Genomic DNA, 20360 nt, shown 5'->3' on the forward strand with positions numbered 1-20360 from the left:
AATTTCTACCTAAAACCAACATCTACCATGTACAAGTCTGTTAAAGAATTTTCCAGAATACAGCCTCGTGTAGTCCTCATGAAAACCTTACAGATCCATGTCACTGTCCACTGTTGCTGAGGAGGAAGCCGAAGGATGAAGAGCCTCTATCAATTGTCCACGGTCCTCCTGCCCCCAAATCGTGAACTGGCTGTGGGGCCACTAAAGGGGGCTTATCTACACACAGCTCTGTCCCCTGTCAGCCTCCTCCCCTGCCCAATTCCCTAGAACCAAACTTGACTAGAAAACTTAGGTCCGGAGACCAGCACAGACCCTGCCTGCAGCACAGACCCCACAACCTGACTCCAAGGTGGCCTGAAGTGTGTCCTACTGGGAAGAGCCCCTGCTTGCTGGGCTGGGGAACCAGGAGCCCCTCTGCATTGCATTGCTCCCAGATGCCCATGCCCGGACAGCCACTTGCCCATTTGCTGGAGCCCCATGTCCCCTTATAAGTCCTTAAATCTAGGTGATTCATGAACATGGAATAAACAAAATACAAGCTAAGGATTCTTCTGCTGTTTCTATGGCCAACTTTGTAGCAAGAGTTTAAACACCAGTTTTGTAAGGGGCAGGAAATTATGAAGAACAGAATGTCTGCTTTTAAAAATCTACCTTGAGCAATGTGAAAGGAATTGCTGATTAAGCTAAGAAATTTCCTGCTATGTTTAATAACCAAGGTCTAAGATTATAAGGTTATAATGAGGAAGGAACAGTGCTGAATCCATCATTAAACTACTGTGGATCTGAATACCTATGATTAAGATTAGTCCTTGGCCATTCAAAGCTGCTTTTACACACACACACACACACACACACACACAGTCACTCAGGATTAAGTGTAAAAAGAAACAAAATTCTGAAAAGTAAGACAGTGATGAGAAGCAAAGACTGGTATAGCTACATTTCCCACCAGCTCCTCTAGGAAGAGTCACACTACTGAATAGAAAGGATGAATAAACGGAGAAGTGTTTTTATCCAGAGACATGTCCACTTCTGATTGAATAATTGAAAAGATACAAGCCGGGGCTCCATACGCCTTCATCCGTGTGCATACCCAACCATTTGCCCTTGAAAGAACTAACCAAAACTGAGTACATCCACGAATTTGCACTGGATGTGGACATGTATGGGAGGTAACAGGTTCTCAGGCCATCTTGCTCAGTGGTGGTTGGGGTTGAGGAAGACATCTGCAAGTGTGACACCAAGTTTATAGAGTCTTGTACAAGAAGAAATTGAAAAGGGATGAGCTGAAGTTTTATTAGTTATGATACTCGACTGCTCCTTCCAGGGCAGAGAGAGAGACAGACAGACAGACAGACAGAGAAAACCCCTAGAAAAACTAAGCTAATCTAAATCCACAACCATCTATGCCCCACAAACCTAGCTTCACGCCCCCTTGAAACCTGCATTTTGTTTTGGCCTCCTATGCATGTCTGAACTTCATGGTGCATTTTTAGTGGTCAGGCTTAATAATCAAAAATGCTAGATTACTTACCAAAGGCTAGAGAGAAAACACTACATACAAGATAATCTTCGAGATCGAAGGTGTGCTATGCTATAAAAAACAGCAGTATCTATTTGTTTCCATCTGCTAGGGCATGGAAAAATTGAGTATATTTTTAAGACTTGCTCTTACAAAACAACTAGCAGGTACTTAACCTGCGGGATGAAAAGGATATGAATGAGATCTTCATCATGGCTGTGGATGGCTGTGTGAAGCTGATCTTCCAAGTACAGTAACTTCTTGTTTATGGCTTCACATTTTTCTCCAAGTTCCGAAGAAAGGAGCCAAGATTCCTGGCCAGAGAAAAATAAAAAGATCGCTCGTAAGCTATCGACTATTTCAGGACCATGAGCACATCTGTAGTGTACCCAGTGGTGCCCAGGGGGGAGATTAACCAGCAGAGTCCTCCCAGCTTCTGCACGCCAGGAGAATCATGCCAGAACCTTAGTCTTCCCTGGAGGTCATTCTTGAGAAGACATGAACCAATTTCAGGTTATTACCGAATGATGAGCTCCACGGGTGACCTCCCTTATCCAGGATGTGCTATTTCTAGGATGTCAACTCCTAACATCAAATGATCAAAGGGGAAGCCTGAGTGTCCCAGCTGCATCCGTGGGCAGACTCACAATGTAATAGGAATTCGAAACGAAGTTGGGTTGGGGCGAATCATGGGAGCAACCCGGTTGAACCTACAAGAACAGAGCTATTCCTTTAAGGACACAGGAGCCCAATAGGGCAGCAGGCGTGTCTTCACACAGTAGTCACAGTGCCTGAAAGTTAGAAATTAAGGAGACTTTAAATGCCACGAGATGGGCTTTAAACATAGAGTTGTCATTGCTACTACCACAGGTGTTAGGCTGCTCTCCCTCACAGCAGAAGCCCCAGAAGAGAAGGACTGCTGAATGACAAGACCCCATAAGAGCAAGGTGGATGGTGGGGTCCAGAGCTCCGACACATGGCAGGCATGGGGTACTCACTGGTTCCATGAATGAACATCCAAGTCTTGGAGTTCCTTCCTTCTCAGATGCTCCCCCTTCCAACTTATATCCCACACATGAACCCCCAAAGTGGCCTATCCTGTTTTCCAGGACAAAACCACCCGCAGAACAGGGTCCAAACTCGGCCCCTTCACAACCAGCCAAGGGGCTCACACCCGTTGTGTCCCCTCACATGCAATCTGATTTTGGCCAACAGGATGGACCCACTGCCTTCAGTCACACTATTCTTCCAGCCATTCTGATATGTGTTAGGTTTTCATGAGTGACAGTAAAACCCTTTAAAGGCATGGGCTAGCCGTTCTTCCTGTACCCTCAAGCACAATAACTGGATTTAGAAGCCCACGGACATGGAAAAGAAAAGAATAAACAAGATTAAAAAAGAAAAAAAAAAGAGGCAAGGAAATAGGGAATCTTAGAACAAAGGGAAAGGGAAAAAGCAGCATTATGCTTAGTGAGATAAGCCAGCCAGAGAAAGACAAATATTGCATGGTATCACTTCTATGTGGAAGCTAAAAAAGCTGAATTTGTTGAAGCAGAGCCTCGAATGCTGGTTACCAAGGGTTTGGGGTGTGGGGGTGGGGAGATGTTGTTAAAAGAGACAAACTTGCACCTAGAAGAGGAATGAAGTCCTGGTTATTATCTAATGCACAGCACGTGATTATAGTCAACAACACTGTAGTATAAACTTCAAAAATGCTAACGGACCAGATAGTGACCGTTCTCACCACAACAAAGAAATGATAATTATATGATGTGACAGTGGTGTTAGCTAAACCAGGACGGTGATCATATTATGATATATAAATGTCTCAAGTCAATACACTATACATCTTTTGAGAGAGAGAGACAGAGACAGAGACAGAACATGCACATGGGCAGGAGTGCAGGTTGGAGGACGCAGAGGGAGGAGGAGAGACAGAATCTCAAGCAGACTCCACTACCAGCATGGAACCAGACATAGGGCTCGATCTCATGCCCCTGAGATCATGACCTGAGCCCAAATCAAGAGTCTGACACTTAGCTAACTGAGCCACCCATGCGCCCCAACAAGTAGTACATCTTAAACTTACATCCTGTCCTATGTCAATTATATTTCAGTAAAAAACCATAATAAAAAGATAGATAAATTAGCAGCAAAAAGCAAGTCATTAAAATTTAACCAAAAATTTTTTAAAATAAAAATAAATACATACATATACATATACATACATACAATGTAACCAAATGTAAAAGTAGTATTTTCTCAACCCGGAGTGAAAGGCTTAGAAGGTATACCAAAAGTAATTTTGTATGAGGGAAAGAATTAAGATATATATTTAGATTAAACTTCAGGGTTACTACAAAAGCTGTAATTAAGACCCAAAAATACAACAAAATACCCAGGTGTGGTGATATTTTCTGTTAAAGAGGCCTTAGAGATCACAAGTTATGTAATATTATAATTGGAGGCCAAGAATAATCATTAAATCCAGATATGTAATTTAATATTCATTATATTAACTCCAGAATGTTTTTTAGTTTATATCCCAATTGGTAAACTCTATTAGAATAGAACCATGCTAAGGGGAACTATAAATAACTATTGCAAATATTGGAGAAGCCTTTTCTATTGCAGGTGAATGTATATACAGAAGAAAAGCATTCACTGACAACATCAAACCATTTCAAGGACAAAGGAACACAAACAAAAAGGCCCAGGACGCGCACAGTGATGGTTTGCCCATCATTGACCACAGCGGTGATGATGAGAAGACAGAGAATATATAAAAATCACATACGCATCCTTATTTTCCTGATCCTAAAAGTAATCACATTATCACTCAAAGATGCAGACAAATCGCATGGAAGCGGAGAGAGTGGACAGTGGGCATCGCCACCGACATGCGGGAAGTAAACGAGACGCTTCGAATTAGAACATCTGTAGGCAAATGACAGGCGGCTGTGAGACCACAAGCCGTACACGGAGGAGAAAAGCATCATGTTCGGGGCGGGGGCTGGAATGCAAACATCTGAAAACACACTTGAAGAGAGGAAAAACACAGGCTTGGAAATCAGAACCGAGGGACTGAAAGCACTTAAGATACAGGCAAATGACTTAATCCTCCCAGTCATGCTAAAACAAATAGAAATTAGAGCTGAATTAAGTTCATTTAAAATTTACATTTGCCCCCTAAACTGATAAGCCACACCTGTTTGCCTTGTAGAATGATGTACAGGTCACCAGTGATTGTGTGAATTTGGGAAAGTGATTTCAGACCATGTAGCAAAAACTAAATTTTTCATAGCCTGGAATCCAAGAATCCCACTTCCTGGAATCTATCACAGAGAAATACATTTTATTTAGATTTAAATAATATTTATTAAAACTTTCTAAATAAGTATAGAAAATGTTACTTACATATGTTAAATAAAAAAGTATCTTAATAATGCAAAAGTATTTACACGAAAAGCATGGGAAAGAAGAAATAAAATGTCCAACAATAAAAGGGGTGATTAAAATAAGTTCTGGTATATTTAATTCATATTTAGCCATTAAAATCATCTTAAGGCAGGAATATACAATGGAAAAAGCACTAAAATATTGACTATTACTATTTCGAGGGCTGGTGTTATTGAAGATTTTTATTTTCTTCTCCATACTTGGTTGTATTTTCCACCTCTCTAAAATATAAGAAAGAAAAAATTTACCGAGGATACTGATTCAAGCCATAATGGATGAATGGAAAAAATACACCTGAATATTGTTTAAAAACGATTTTACAGATTAAAAAGACATAAAAAGGCAAGAAGAAACAAACTCAAAGAACTCATGGTTCCGTGACCACTAATGGGAGACCTGACTGGCCCTCTGCCTCCGGGCTATTTCCCTAATTCATAGAATTTCTACGAGGCTCCTGAACAAACCACAAACCAGACTTCTCTTGGTGGCCCGACAGACTCTGCTCCTGAACTGGTCCTGCATGTGACCCAGGTGGCCGTTATTTGAAGAATGTATGGAATCTTGGGAAGCGAACTCATTTAAGCCCTCACCTGAGCAGTGACAGCCGATGAAGGTCAGATTTATGTATTTCTACCAACCTGCTGAAAAATTCTGCCCTGTCCAAAGGAATCCTATGTGTCCACAGAGGCCAAGGTGGGACCAGTCATGGGTGTAAAGTGAACACAGTTGCGGAGGTCCTGCCTGTTAACCTTAACCTTGAGGGACTTGGCGGAACTTCCTTGTGTTTTCCATGCTATGCCCAGGTATGGCAGAGTATGTGTGTAGCCACAGCAATACAGCCTTCCAGAACCTTATCCCTCTGCTGTTTGTTTCTCCTCCCCTTGAACCTGGCTGGGCTGTTGAGAATCCTTCAGCGAGCAGAACACAGCAAAGGAGACATGCCTGACTTCCAAAGCCAGCTCGTAATAGATGATATGTCTTTTTTGATCACTTGCCCTTGAACCTGGCCTAAGCCCAGAGCCCACAGACAAGCCACGTGTGGGTATCTTATTGACCTGCTGAAAGCCAGGCACGCTTGGGACTTAGTCTTCAGATGATTCCAAGCTCCACGTTCAAGTCATCCTGCTAATAGCCAAACACTGTGGGGGCAGGGACAGCCCTCCCTGCAGTGTCCCATCTGAATTCCTGACCCACAGATCCATGCATATAGTAAACTGTTGTTCCAAATCCCTAAGCTGGGATGATTTGTTGTGCAGTCATAGTAGCGAGCACAGCAGGCAGACAGGTCATACCCTACACAGGATGCTGCGTGGGTAGATAGGACCGGTGCAGAATGCTAGCATGAAGTACACTCTCACTGGTCCCCAGCTAAAAAACCAGCAAGACTGACTAGACCTTGAAGAGCAACAACACGCTAATGCCCGGGCTTGTCTCAGATGGGAAGGTCCCCGCCGTGCTGGAAACTGTGGCTCGGAGCTAAAGTGTGCAAGGAGATTTCCGTGAGCCGCCATGGCCACCAGTGCCTGGTCCCCAGATCCCTGGTTCCTGGCCAGATGTGCAGGCAGGGCTACGGAACAGTGCGGACGCATATTCTGCAATATACTTCTACTTGCAATGTATGTATTTGCAATAAGACCAACAGGGCCCGACCTCCTTCCACCTTTGGGAGAAATGACTCTTTCTTTAGCAGACAGCACAGCAAGGTGCTTCCGCCACAAGAGGCAGAAGGAACAGGCGGGTGGATTTCTGTGTCTCACACTCGTCTGGGGGCACACCCTCCGCATGGGATAAAGGACCATACGGCTGCTCCAGATAAATGGCCATGTCCTTTGCGAATGTGAGTGCGCACTCTCTCCAGTCACAGAGGAAGGCAGAGCCGCTGCAGGGAGCACCAAGTGAGATTTCTCTCTTGCTTTGGGGACCCCTTTTCTGAGTGTGTACTTTTAAGCCAGCAGGTTTTAGGCTTTCCTCTGCAGAGATGCCCTTGGCAGAAGAGCAGGGGGCTTGTCCATAAGCTATACCCCAATTTCTGATTTTATCATTTTCTTTGACTAAGCCATGATGGAAAGCTAAAAACAAGTAAAGGAACGGGAGCTATTAAAGGGCTTTTGTTTGCTTGCTTGTCTTAAAACAAAGGAACCTTCTTTCAAAGCAATTGTCCTTCCATGAAAGCTTTGGCAGTTCTGGCATTTCGGTTAAGTGATCTGTAAGTCAGCTATGAGGGTCAGGAGTCCCCAGCTTGGGATGTGCATAAAAATGAAGCCTCTCATTTGACACCCACCTTGTTTCCCAGTTCATCAAATGCAAGCTTTTATAAAAGGCCACCTCAGGGAGGGCCACTAAGGAAGTCATGAACCCTTCCCCAAGGATTTTAATACCTAGAAGCAGATAGAATTAGAGCTGGCAGGGGCTCGGGAATGATCTGGTTCAGGTCTTCCTTTTAAACACACAGAAAAGCCTCTCAAAGAGTCCTGTGTCTTGCTGAAGGTCACACACTGAGAAAGTGGCGGGCTGGGGTCTGCGACACAGGTCTCCCATATCGAGCCGGCTCTTCCCTCCAGGTCTGACTCAGCCATGCTGAGGGGAAACACAGAAAGGGATTTTTGTTAGGCTGGCCCAGGGTGGGAGTGAGGGAGTCTACAAACTGATGACAGAAAGAGATCAGAGAAGCGGGCGGTGCCTGAAGATATCCCCTCTTTCCTCCCTTCCACACCGGGACTCTGCGAAGTCTGCTCTGATTCCTGGAGGGCTCCGCGTCATTAAGGGGCGTATGCTCCATGATTCAGGTAGGGGAGTGTCTACTGGAGTGGGCAGTGATGGGCACCAGGACCACCCAGCTGCCGTGGGGAGCTGGGAACCTTTGATCCGATTGTCCATAAAACATAAGGCTGGAAGCAGAGGAAAGCAGGTGAGTCACAAGGGAAGGAAGCGAGTTTCTCCTTTCTGAATCAGAATAGGAGAGCCTTGACCTCTCATCTCTTTTATCACCTTGGCAGATGCCAAGTTGAACTCTTCATGCGCCGAGCTTCTCTTCCTTTGAAATCTGTAACCTCTGCTTCCATTTTTATTATTAAAGTAAATGTGGCGGAAAAAACAAAAACAAAAAAAAAAAAAAAAAAAACCAAAAAAACAAAAAAAACTCCAAAAAAACAAAAAACACCATACCAAAAAAACCAAAACCCCACATGAGCACATGACGGACCCTTGGTAATAAAATATCACCCACTACAAAGTCTCCGGTGTTCCTAGCTGAAATGGAATTCTGTAGGGTTGGCAATTCTGAACAGATAAGGTACAGGTTGTTTGGCATTTCAAAGTGGCTTTGAAAACTCTCCAGGAATTTGTCGCTTCAGCAATTCAAATTATGACTTTTGCTTTCCGTACCTCCATCCCCTCATTTAGCCCTAGGAGTATTGTCCCTCTGGGTCAGAATGAAAGAAACGTCACCAGGTAAATGGCCCCATAGCTGAGCGTTTCCCCTTCTCCTTCCGACTAATACCATCTCTCTCTTCAAAACCCCTCAGATTCCACTTCTTCCAGGAACGCTTCTGGATTCCTGTAGCACCGGGGCTCAGTTAGGGCCCAAGCACCGTCCTTCTTCACGGGGCACATACCTTCCTGTCTCTGCTACCAGGAGGGGGCATAATGATGCCCTGTCATTCCTCTACCCAAGTGACTACTGCCCCCGGGGAAGCTATGCTGTTTCTTAGGTTGCATTCCCTGTGGCATCATCACAGCAAAGTGTGAAGAGTCACACTTTGTGGGGATCCAGGGCTGTGAGCTGTCCTCTGTGCCCACCACAGCATTTCCATACGAAAGCGTCCTTCGTGGCCCTTCAGAAAAAGCCCTACATCTTTCCTACCGTCCCTCCACATGGGTATGGTCTGGGAGCACTAACTTGGCCGGGTGGCATTTCATATATAATTTGCCCACCTCACCTTATAATCAAAACCTGGAGACCTGAATGTTTGGGCAGAAATTTTCCCATTAAAATGAGTTCGACAACTCATTACTTACACTCATTGGCAACCGCTGATACTCAGATCCAAACACGCATTCAGGGGCTCCCCCAGACAGATGCCTGAAGTTGAGAGTCTGGTGACAAACCGTCCCCCGCTCCGTGGCCAGGGTCTCCAAGGGCTCTTTTCCTTAGTGATATTTCCCATAAACAAGGCTAAGTCCTCGCCTGTGACATTTGTAGAATATCGACATTTAACGTTTTTAAAACTAGAGCCCATACCCAAAGGGGAGGGAGTGGATTACATCAGAGTAATTGTTTGGAAATGAGCAAGGATCTGATAAAAATATCCCTCAGGCTATCCTTGGAGCCATCAGGAAATCGTATTGGCTATTTTTATGAACAGAAAATACCTACAGAACAGAAAGTCATATAGATTAACTTGCCAGTTACCAGATAGCGCTGCCAACTTTACTTATGAAAGCCTCTCACACCTAACAGAGCAAGCATTTCCAGAAGTGTGGGTCGTCACTGGTGATCTGCACCCATGTGAGCAGATGGGCTACACCTTGGGATGAGTCAGTGGATCGAGAAATTTAAATAGCTGACTTTTTAAAAAATGCTGTCAACAGGCGTTCCCAAGAGAGGGGCGGTGTGATGTTGGAAAGGCAAAAACCTCATAACTGAACGAAGAATTAGTGCTATGATTTTACAATTAACCCGATACGATCAACAAGAACTCTTTAGGTCTCTACTTCAGGTGGGCAATACATTGCACTGGGTGCTCTATACACTCTGAAGTCATCAACGGCTTCGCCCCTTGCTGGGGAATGAGATCCATGATCAAAGGCCAGCAGCTTCCACCTTGGAGACCCTATGTCGTTGCTCTAATTCAACCAGCTTACTTATATCCCTGTTTTCCTTGGCCATGTAATAAGGCATCGGCAATAGTTGCCTATCCATAAAAATATTTAATTCCTGCAGTAAAACTCACAGTCCACATAAGAATGGACAGGTGATAGAGCAGTCTGTCCTTATAGTTGGCAAGACATCTGCATTTGCAGATTACTTACACCATGGCAATATTTACATTTAAAAAAAATTTAACCCCGCACCGCACATATGCATACCAACAAAAAAAATGGGACTTGGTCTCATGATGTTTGTTCCACTGTTAAGTTTCATTCCCTCTCCTATAGCTTGAGGCAAACCAGATGTGATTACCACCATCCATGAGCTGAGCTGATGCATTAAAGCATTTCCTTAGTTCGGTATTAAAATCACAGCCTTAAGTCTGTTCCTTTGGGCTGTTTTCCAAAATATTTGCTTGGCAAATACATTCCCGGAATGCTATATGGTTTTCTTTCTCTTTTTTTTTTTTTTATTTATGGTCCACATAAAGACTATTTATCTACGACAAACTCCTGTCCACACCACAAATAATACCTTGCACATCTACCTGAAATAGACTTCATAAGCACTTGTCTTTGCACATAAACACTCATTCTCTAGTCATTAATGTCAATGAGCAGAGAGGCATGAATGAAGACATGAAAGACATATCTTTACTCCTCCATGATACAAGTATTCCTCCAAATTCCCAAGTTATATGGCTACGCCCTGAGTAAGTGGGTATTTCTTTTAAAAGCATCCAGATGTTGTGAGTAGTAAGGAAAGCATGTGAAATATTTAGATGTCTCAGGGTCAGAGTGAGCAGTAAATTGTCTTCACGTATCTGTCCACTTACTACAGAGGAGGTGCTGGGAAACACGGTTTACACGGAACCATTTAACAGAACAAAAAAATTGATAAAAGAAAGAAGTGGCCGAATTCTAATTTGTATAGGTTAATTGGCCTATGGTCTCTAGTTTATATGAAGGGCAATCTTTGAAATGCTCTATTTTATATCACTTGATCATTCACGAGACCTTGGGTTGTTTTCCTTTCGGCACACATCAGTTGAACATCAAAGTCACATAAGGCCAAAAACCCTATTAGAAACTCCGAGGAAAAATCTATGTGTAACTAACAGTCATATCCACTAGCAGGTACTTAAATAAGCTCTATTTAACATAAGCATTCAGATTTGGGGGGTAGTGACGTCAAATCATAAGAGCCCTTTTGTAATAAGAAAAATGAGAACGGAACACAGCTGGGGGAGTTCCACATCAGGAGAATGGGCTCTGCAAGCTGTTGGTGGCTAAGAACTGCTGAACCACAAAAAGGAAACCAGGAGAACGGAATCAAACGCCAACTTGCATCTGTGTTCATTTTAGATGGAAAGAAAAATTTTGGCGTTTGTCAATATTTTTTGTAAGCTATGCAACTATGAGACTACCAGAATTCTTGTTTTTATTTTTAGTTGTTTTAAGATTTTATTTATTCTTTGACAGAGAGAGAGACACAGGGAGAGAGGGAATGCAACCAGGGGGAGTGGGAGAGGAAGAAGCAAGCTTCCCGCTGAGCAGGGGGCCCAATGCGGGGCTCGATCCCAGGACCTTGGGATCATGACCTGAGCTGAAGGCAGATGCTTAATGACTGAGCCACCCAGGCGCCGAATTACTGTTTTTAAATGCCCGGGTTTCGTCCTGGTTCTGGACTTCTACCCTCCACAGGACAGCATGCTTTACGCTCTAAACACATCCAGGCTTTCTACCAGTGCGAGCGAAAACGGGAAGTGCTGGCAACCAGCTTGTGGAGTACAAGGACGTTCGGGACTTTAACTGCCCCAGCCCCCAACAGGTGAGAGCATCAGATGACAAGGGGGCAGAGGATTCATTTGTTTACCAGAAACGTGAAACCCTGGATTTTAAAAATCTCTCGGCTACTGGGAAGCAACGCCTGCGCCTGCGTAGTCATCAGATAAAGCCTCCTGTGTTATAAATGGCCTAAGTGACTCCTTGACAGTTCTGCGGGGACAATTCTGTATTGATCCCCACCCAGTGAATGACAAGGAATCTCAAGGTGAAAGTGTCTCCAAGAGCCCCTGGGCAGGATTCCTCGGAAGCACTGACCTATTTTTAATTAGTGAAAGAAATGCCACTGTTAGGTCCTGGAGCACAGAAAGTGGTTCCATAATTTTCAAAAAGTAGGGAAAGCAGAGGTATGGCATGGGAAGAGTCCACTTCCTTTCCTTGGGCAGGTGAAGGAGGCTGACAAGCTGACAGTGTTAATTAACTGAGAGAAGCAGCAGGAGGCTGCTAACTGAGCACAGAAGGCCGCCTCCTCCCTACCTTCCAGCTCGCCCTGTGGCTCTGTGGCCTCCCTCGACCTGCAGGACCAGGTCCAGGGCCAAGGCCAGGACGGAGCCCTGGGGAGCCTGCACACTTCTGCTCCTATATGGTTGTGTCGTGCCTATGGGTTGAGTTGTGTTTGTTTCTAATCCTATGTATGCCCAGTTGTACCTGAAATTCTAATGACATGATTTAAACAAATGCCACGGAAAACGGTAAAACGTTCACATGAAAGAAACTCCCTGTCTCCATGTATACCATGTTGAAAATCCTGGGGAAACTCAATAATATTTGAAGGAGAGAAGACAGGACCCGGGGGAGCATCGTTTTTCCAAATGCTCTCTGTGCTTCGGGTCCCCTTTAAAGAAACCCGCAGTGGCAGCTGCAGGAGATGCGCAATTGCTGAGGTTTCTGCAAGATGGGCCCTGTGAAAATGAACGGAGTTTTAGAGACACCTGTACCCTGGAACAAAGCTACACCGTCTGCTCCTGAGTCTTATTGTGAATGTCTTTCACGGCAGACAGCACACTGGCTTTTCTGATGCTGCACAAGATCGCTCAGAGCTCTGGCCTTTTTTTTTTTTTTTTTTTTTGGCCCTTTTAAGCCTCTTTGGTGGCAGCTACTGGCTTGGAAAGGAAGCAGCTGGAGTTAGGGGAGAGTGATCCTGTCCAGGGAACTCCATGGGAGGGGAGCCCACTTAGCAGGAAAAACAGAAAGCACCCCAGCAGGACAGGCTGCAGACAGGAAGGAGAGAATTACGCAGGCATTAGGGCCAGAACAGCGAGTACAAAAGGGCAACTTCACCGCAGAGGAAGCGGGCTCACTGATTTTCCCAGCTCCTGTCTGGCCCCCGTGCAATTTCTGCACCGTCTATAAACCCCGGCCAACAGCGGCTGATTGTTTCCAGAGTCCGCGGAAAAGCACAGAGTTCTTAGGATCCGAGCTAGCTCCTGCTAAAACTGGGCCTGGGCCCTGTTGCCAACTTCCTCCCCAGCCAAGCCCCAAGCAAATGACTCTGCCTCCACGGGTCCAGCTGTAAAATGGGGGACATGGCGCGGAGCAGCCCGGGGAACCATCCACATAGCAAAAGCTTTAATGAAAGATGGCTCATAGCAACAATGTGCCGCGGAAACGCACAGAACCACGTGGGCCACTTACCAAGTCTCTGAGAAGCCGTCTCCCTGGGGACCTCCTTAAGGAGTCAGCAATTTCTCATAGGAGATTCGGGTTATAAAGAAACTGCCTGCCTTCGGGCTGTCATGCTTCAATAGAGAAACCGGTGTGGGACGGCCAGACCCGGCAGGGAGTTCCCAAGCAAAACCAACTCCCAGCTGCAAAGCAAAGAGACACTTTGCTTTGGATAAACACGCAAGGACTCAGACTTCAAGGACTCCCCGGCAGACTGAGGCAGCAAAATGAAGACACCTTCTAATGAGACCCTTGATTATGGTTTCTCTGAGTCTTCGGTTGTCAAGAATCCTCCATCTAAATATGAACCAGATTCTTTCTTTATTAAGCCTTTCTTGTCTGGGATTATCTCCCATTAATTCATTGCTCGCTTCTGCTTCTTGATAAGGAAAGCCAGGCATAATCTCTTTAAAAGGTCTTAGATGTATGTGATTGCCAGAAAGAGTGCTAACACTCTCCCCCCAAAAAATACGAACCCAGTTTTTCAAGCCTTTACTATGTGTTTTCTTAAACCTTTAACTCACTTTTAGATGTGTTATTCTATTTAAAACCTTATAACCTCATGAGATCGATTTTATTGTCCTTATTTGGGGGTCTGGGGGTGGGGGTGCTTAGCAGATGAGTAAACGCAGCCTTCAAGTGTCCTAACTAGGATCTGAGCTCCAGGCTCCTTTTGCCACACTATACCGCCTCCCCATAGCCCTGAGCCAAGAACCACTGATTCCAACATCTATGGCCTCGATCTTAAATAGGTGCGTGTTATTTTTAAAATTGTAGTCACCTTTGTAAAGCAATAAATAAAATTCATTCTGGTGTAAAGTTACAGATCTATGCACACAGTTGTGTAACTACCACCGAAACCAAGATACGGGATGGTTCTATCACACACACACGCACGCACACACATCCAAAGCCTTCATATTGCTTTTTGTGAACAATCTCTTCCCTCACCCCAATTCGGGCAACAACTGATCTGTTTTCGGCTCCCATAATTTTGCCCTTTCCAGACAGTATCTGCTATCTGAACATTTCCACCACTGATGAAGTCGAAGGGTGTTCACCCTTCTCTGTGACTAGAAACCCAGAAAAGCAACGCAGGAACAGTAAGTGGGCTGAGGCCTGCCACAGGACACAAGACAGCACCGAAAGCTAGCGAAAGCTTCAAAATACCCTCTGGCTCTCCCACCCTGAAGGAAGCAGCAAAAAATTGTGGGAAAGCTTCAGGGTTTCAGTAGGTGGAGAGGAGGTGGGGGTTGGGGGCAGGGAGGCCCCGGAACTCAGAAGCAGCCACTGTCACTCTACTACTCCCTGGGGTTACAGTCTTGGCCTCCTCCTCACCAGAAAATTCAAGTATCATTCTATGATAAGGTTCTTCGCTATTCACTCTTGACTTTGCATTTCCTACTTCATAGCTGTTTTCCTATAGTCAGATGGGCAGGTGCTCCTAATCCTATGGGAGAAGAATAATACTCTTAGAGCTGGGAATGTCATCTGCCAGAGAGCCTGGAGGGACAATGGGCATAGAAGGGAGGGAGGGAGGGAGACTCCCCCAACAGGTGGAATTTGCTGAATCAGTCCTGACCCATGTCTCAGCGGACCCTATCCCATGCCTGGCTTGGCTCCTGCCTTGGCTCCTGGCTGTCCTGGTACTGAGTTTCTGGAAGCCCATTGTGGACAGTCAACCCTACTTTCAAAGGCTCAGACCCAGGGCCCGCAGTATTTTCAGCCCAGAGCTGTGAACCCCTGGCTTAGGTGGCACTTCACTCCATAAGAATCTTCTTTCCTGCCAGCCAACTGCAACAGGCGGTGAGTTTTCAACAACTCCACCAACAGGGCTGGTAGCCAGCTAACAAAGGACTTGCGACCATCTAGAGCTCAATTTAAAGCCTAACTTAGAAGGCCAGCAGGATTCTAGGGAGTGACAACAGCCCTATTTCTCATAAGGTTATTCAATTCAAATATGGGATCAAGTATCAATTTTCCAAACAATCCAGAAGGCATTGACTGCAGCCCACGTTGCCAGTGAGTGTCTGGTCTTACAGATAGGACAGGAAGGCCTGCCTGGGGGAGTCGGGGGGCAGGGATTTGTGGCAAAGGTCCAGGGAGGGGGGGGCCACATCTAATGTCACATGTGAGCCGTGAACATTAAGTGATATGTTCCTTCAGCCTCACCAGGATTTTGTTTCCTTTTAATTTAGAACACCTGAGTACCTAGTCAGGAAAAGAGCTTGGAAGCCTCCTGGTGTGGTACTAAAATTAGGGGGGGAACAAGTTGCCAAGAGAACGTTCATTGAAAAGTGTCTTATTAGGGTTGGAGGAGAAAGTGGTGGGGGGAGAGATGGCCCAGGGAGAGAAGTGGGGGGAGGGTGGGAAAAGAGGGGAGCAGAGGGAGGCGGGGGAGGGGGGGTGGGGCACTTCTCTGTTCATTTAGGCCGCCTTGGAGTAAAATGTTAATTAAACAAATCCACATATTAATTATATATGTGATATATACATATGTATATATCATAAGCCAAGTATCAGGGTTTTTTTTAAATGCAAAGAGTATAATATAAATATCCATTACGACATTGTTTGGGCCAAAACAAGGGGATGCATACATACATTTGAATGTTTGATTCTAATCAATACTAATATAGAGGGAGATATTCTAATACTGATATATAGATTCTAAACATATAATTAAGTACACATGTGACACATATAACAGTATACACAACAATGTGTTATATACGGCACATGTGCTGAATGCTATATATATTAATTATATACCAGATTTCTATTCTAACTCTAGCCATTAAATTAGAACATAGAACTAAGTACACCAAAAGTGATTCTTTTTGCTCTTTTTTAACTTCCACAAAAATTCTACATTATTTTGTAATCGTATTCCAGGATTATTAAAACCTTCAAAAGGCTGCACGGTTTGATGGGTCTCCCTCCCAATATTTCCTGTTCCCATCTGCAGCGTGGCCCCAAAATACCCCTCTGAGGGGGCCTCTGTGAGGCTATAGAGATGGACAGACCTCTTTCTGTTCGCTGCCAGCAAAGTACAGAGATGGACTCGGGTGAGCCTTCCAGTCTTCGAAGGCCTGCAAAGGGGTCTTCCTTTCAACTTCAGAGTGGATCCTGGGGGATATGGCAAGAGTGGATGGACAGATGGTTCCCACTAAGTCATCTGTCTGCTTCTCGTCTTCCGCAGACAGTGTGCTTGTGGCCTCCTGGAGCTGTAGGCTCTGGATAAGCAACCGACAAGCTTCCAAGTCAGCTCCCCACACTTTTCCAAGGAGTGGACACTTGCAGCTGAAACAGAGGGGAAACAAAGGCAGGAAGACTTATTCTGTGATGTTTTATCTTACCAAGTCAATAGCCTGTCTACCTGGCTAAAAGTGCGTCATCTTATACCTAACAACTTAATTTCATATACTGGTGGATTGTTTCAACCAGAAGATAGAGAGGGGTCAAATCTTTATACCAACAAGTAGCAGTGAAATAACGAGCGGTCCTTCTTAGCTACTGGTTCTGCAAGGACATCCAAGATCTGGTGTATTTTTCTAGACTCAGTGGTCCAGTACAACACAGCCCCTGCTCCTGCCTGTGCTCCAGCCCAGCTGGCTTCCTTTGAGTCCCTAGACTTTTCCAACTCCCCCAGCTAAGTGCTTTTTCATATGCCTAGGCTGTCCCTCCCCACCATGCCCACCTACCAGTACCTACTCACCCAGGTAACTGAGTGCAGCAGTGCATGGGTAATACAAAGCCTAGCACCAGACCAGTAGCTTCAGTGACAGAAAACAACAGAGCAGAATGGACTCTGGCTAGTAAGAAGAGCATACCCATTTACAAGGAGCCCTTCATCAGCCCAGGCCAACTACAATTTCAATTCCAACTAAAGGAATACAGGTTTGATGTTCACCAAAAAAAATTGTGATTTTTCATGAAAAGTAAAAAACCTGGGATTTTATAGGAAAATACACATTTTTCGCCCATCCATTCAGCTTCCAGCTGGATATTTTCTAGACATCTATCTTCCTTTTAACAACCCCTCCTTCTACTATGTCTAATCTGCTGTTCAATTATCTATTGTGTTCTCAATTTTAGTTACTTTAGTTTTCAGTTCTATAATTTTTATTTCATTTTTTTCTACATTTCAGTTCTATGGTGGAATTAATTATCCATCATGACCTCTAGCTACTTAAACATATTAATCATCATTATTTTAAAGCCTATTCATTTATAAATGATGAATTCAGGAGGAAGAAGAATGAGACAGAAACAGCATTATTGAGATATGAATGAAGGATGTTAAAATATTGACAAGGGACATCAAACTACACATTCAGAAAACACTACAATTTTAAAACAGGGGAGGAAAAAAAATCAAAGAAAAAAAAAAAAGAAATGCACCTGCATCATCCTAGTGAAAACACTGAACACCAAAGAAGCAGGTAGATAAAAGAAGGCATTAACTTCAGAAGAACAATAAAATGAGTAATAGAAGCCAAGAGACAATAAAACAGCATCTTTAAAATGCTATAAGAAAATAACTGTCAATCTATAAATTATACAATCATTTTCAATTTCCTTCAAAAGTAAAAGTAAAATAAAGATATTTGCAGATAAATAAGAACTGAAAGAATTCCTTGACAACACATCCAGCATAAAATGATCCCAGCTGAAAGCAAGGACGTGCATAAAGAAACAAAAAACAATGGGAAGAGTAAACATGTGGATAAATCTAAGTAAATGTAGATGTAAGAAACATCAGTAATTTCTTTTGCAGTCTAAAATATGTGTCAGATTAAAATACAGGACAACCAGCACAAAAGGAAAAAGGGACCTTGTGTTGTCCAGAAAGCAAAAGAGTGCTCATTTATATCAGACTTTAAAAAGTCAAAGATTCAAATGTAATCCTCTATGATAATTGTAAAACAGAGAGGTTAAAATAATGTATAACTGACAAGCTAATATGAAGGAACATTTTAAAAAATAAACATACTTAATTTTTAATCAAAGCAATAAAGGAGAGAGGAATGAACATGATACAGATGGGAAAAATGGTAAAAGTAGAAACATTTATGCCCAAACATATTAAGATTTACATTAAATATAAATAGACAAATATTGTATTTAAAAGGCATAGTTTTTAGACTAGAATTTTAAAAAACCAAAATGTAATTATATGTTGCTTACAAAAGGAATACATTAAATATAAGGATACAAACTGATCACAAGTTAAAGGGTAAGAATGATACATTATGAAATCATTATTAAAGACAATAATTGTCTTCAGTGGGAAAAGGACAGTCTTTTCAATATACTGTACTTATGTCAATAAATATCACTATAGGAAAAAAAATCAAATCATGATTACTGGCTCACTTTACAAACATCAATTTCAGGGGCGCCTGGGTGGCTCAGTGGGTTAAAGTCTCTGCCTTCAGCTCAAGTCATGATCCCAGGGTCCCTGGATCCCTGCACTGGGCTGTCTGCTGTGGGGAGAGCCTACTCCCCCCCATTGCTTCCCTTTCTGTCTACTTGTGATCTCTGTCTGTCAAATAAATAAAATCTTTAAAAAAATCAATTTCAGGTAGATTGTAGATCAAAATGTGAAAGTTAAAACATTAAAACCTCTAGAAGATAATATAGGATAATATCCTTATGATTTCACAGTAAGCAAAGCTCTTTTAAACAGGATATAAAAAGGACAAGCCTTAAAGAAAACAAATGGTAAATTTGACCTCAGTTATATCACAAACTGATATATTCGTGAAAAAACACCACTGAGTGAATGAAACCATAAGCCACAGAGTTGGAGAGATTATTTGTAACACACATAACCAACAAAGTACTGGTTTGAGAATATAAAAGGACTCCTACAAGTCAATTGGAAAGAGACAGACAACTCACTTTTTTAAAAGGGCAAAGACCTAAAAGAGACACTTCACAAAGAGGGCATCTTTGTGGCCAATAATAACTTATGGAAGGATGCTTAACCATTAATCATCAGGAAAATGCAAACTAAACCACAATACAATATACTACACATCAACAAGATGGCTGAAATTTCAAAGTCTTACAATACCAAGTGTCAGAAAAGACACAGAGCTGTTAGTATTCTCATATGCTGATGGTGGGATCGAGCACGAATGCAATGTCTTCGAAATCTTTGTAATGTCAATCTTTAAGACCTAGCAATGCAACTCTTAGGTATATACTCAATGAAATACATACACTGTCAATTCTCATATCCATAGTAGTTATGTTCTATAAAGCCTCCATGAGCACTGAACCAGCTGGTACTAAACAGTTGCTCCCCAGGGAAACAGAGGGTCAAGTTCCTGCCAGCCTCTGGTCACAGCATTTTCATCAACCAATCACTCTAGAACTTTGTTATGCATGCTTCTGCTTGAAGACACCTTATTTAGACTGTGTCATTGATTCACTGATGCCAAACTTTGCTACAGCACTATACCTCATGCCTGGCCATACATTATTTTCTCCATCCAGCACGTAACAGCCTTCTTGCCTGTAGGAGAACTAGATAGGTCCTCATCACCAACTTTGGGAATCATTTTAAATAGTGAAGTCCCCAAGAAAAAGTAAAAACACCTAAAAAACATGACACTAAATGGAGGATGAAAATGACACTTGTTCGTAATATGAGAACTGGACCAAAGCAGAGCATTGCCTTACTTGACCTCAGCAGAGAACATGCACATCAGATGACTCAAATTTTTCATCACTGCATGTGTCTAAATGACAGCAAAACCTCTGTAGGTATTGATTTTGGGGTTACAAATAAAATTTAGTGAGCAGGCAAATTCACAGAATCCATGAATAACGAAGATCAAATGTAGATACAATCATACAGTATTATTTTAATGATCGAAACCTGGGAGAGAAAACAAACATCGGTGAATAGAAGAATGGATAAATTGTGTAGCATTCATTTACTGGAATATCATACTGCCAAGGAGAAGGTGAATAAGTTACCACCATC

General features: G+C 43.3%; 1 protein-coding gene across 3 annotated transcripts in view; it reads right to left on the reverse strand.

The window, feature by feature from the left end:
- Positions 1-20360, reverse strand: part of DISC1 (DISC1 scaffold protein) — a 367278-nt gene that overhangs the window by 12580 nt on the left and 334338 nt on the right. For all 3 annotated transcript variants that reach the window (XR_009352717.1, XM_059170453.1, XM_059170454.1), the window contains 2 exons: positions 16387-16663; positions 1718-1836 (listed from right to left, as the gene is read on the reverse strand). Coding sequence is in view for 2 of the 3 variants with exons in the window: in XM_059170453.1 (XP_059026436.1) it covers positions 1718-1836; positions 16387-16663 (396 nt within the window). In the remaining variant the exon portion in view is untranslated. The remainder of the gene's footprint in view (positions 1-1717; positions 1837-16386; positions 16664-20360) is intronic.

This window comes from Mustela lutreola, chromosome 4 (assembly GCF_030435805.1).
Source record: "Mustela lutreola isolate mMusLut2 chromosome 4, mMusLut2.pri, whole genome shotgun sequence".
NCBI lineage: Eukaryota > Metazoa > Chordata > Mammalia > Carnivora > Mustelidae > Mustela > Mustela lutreola.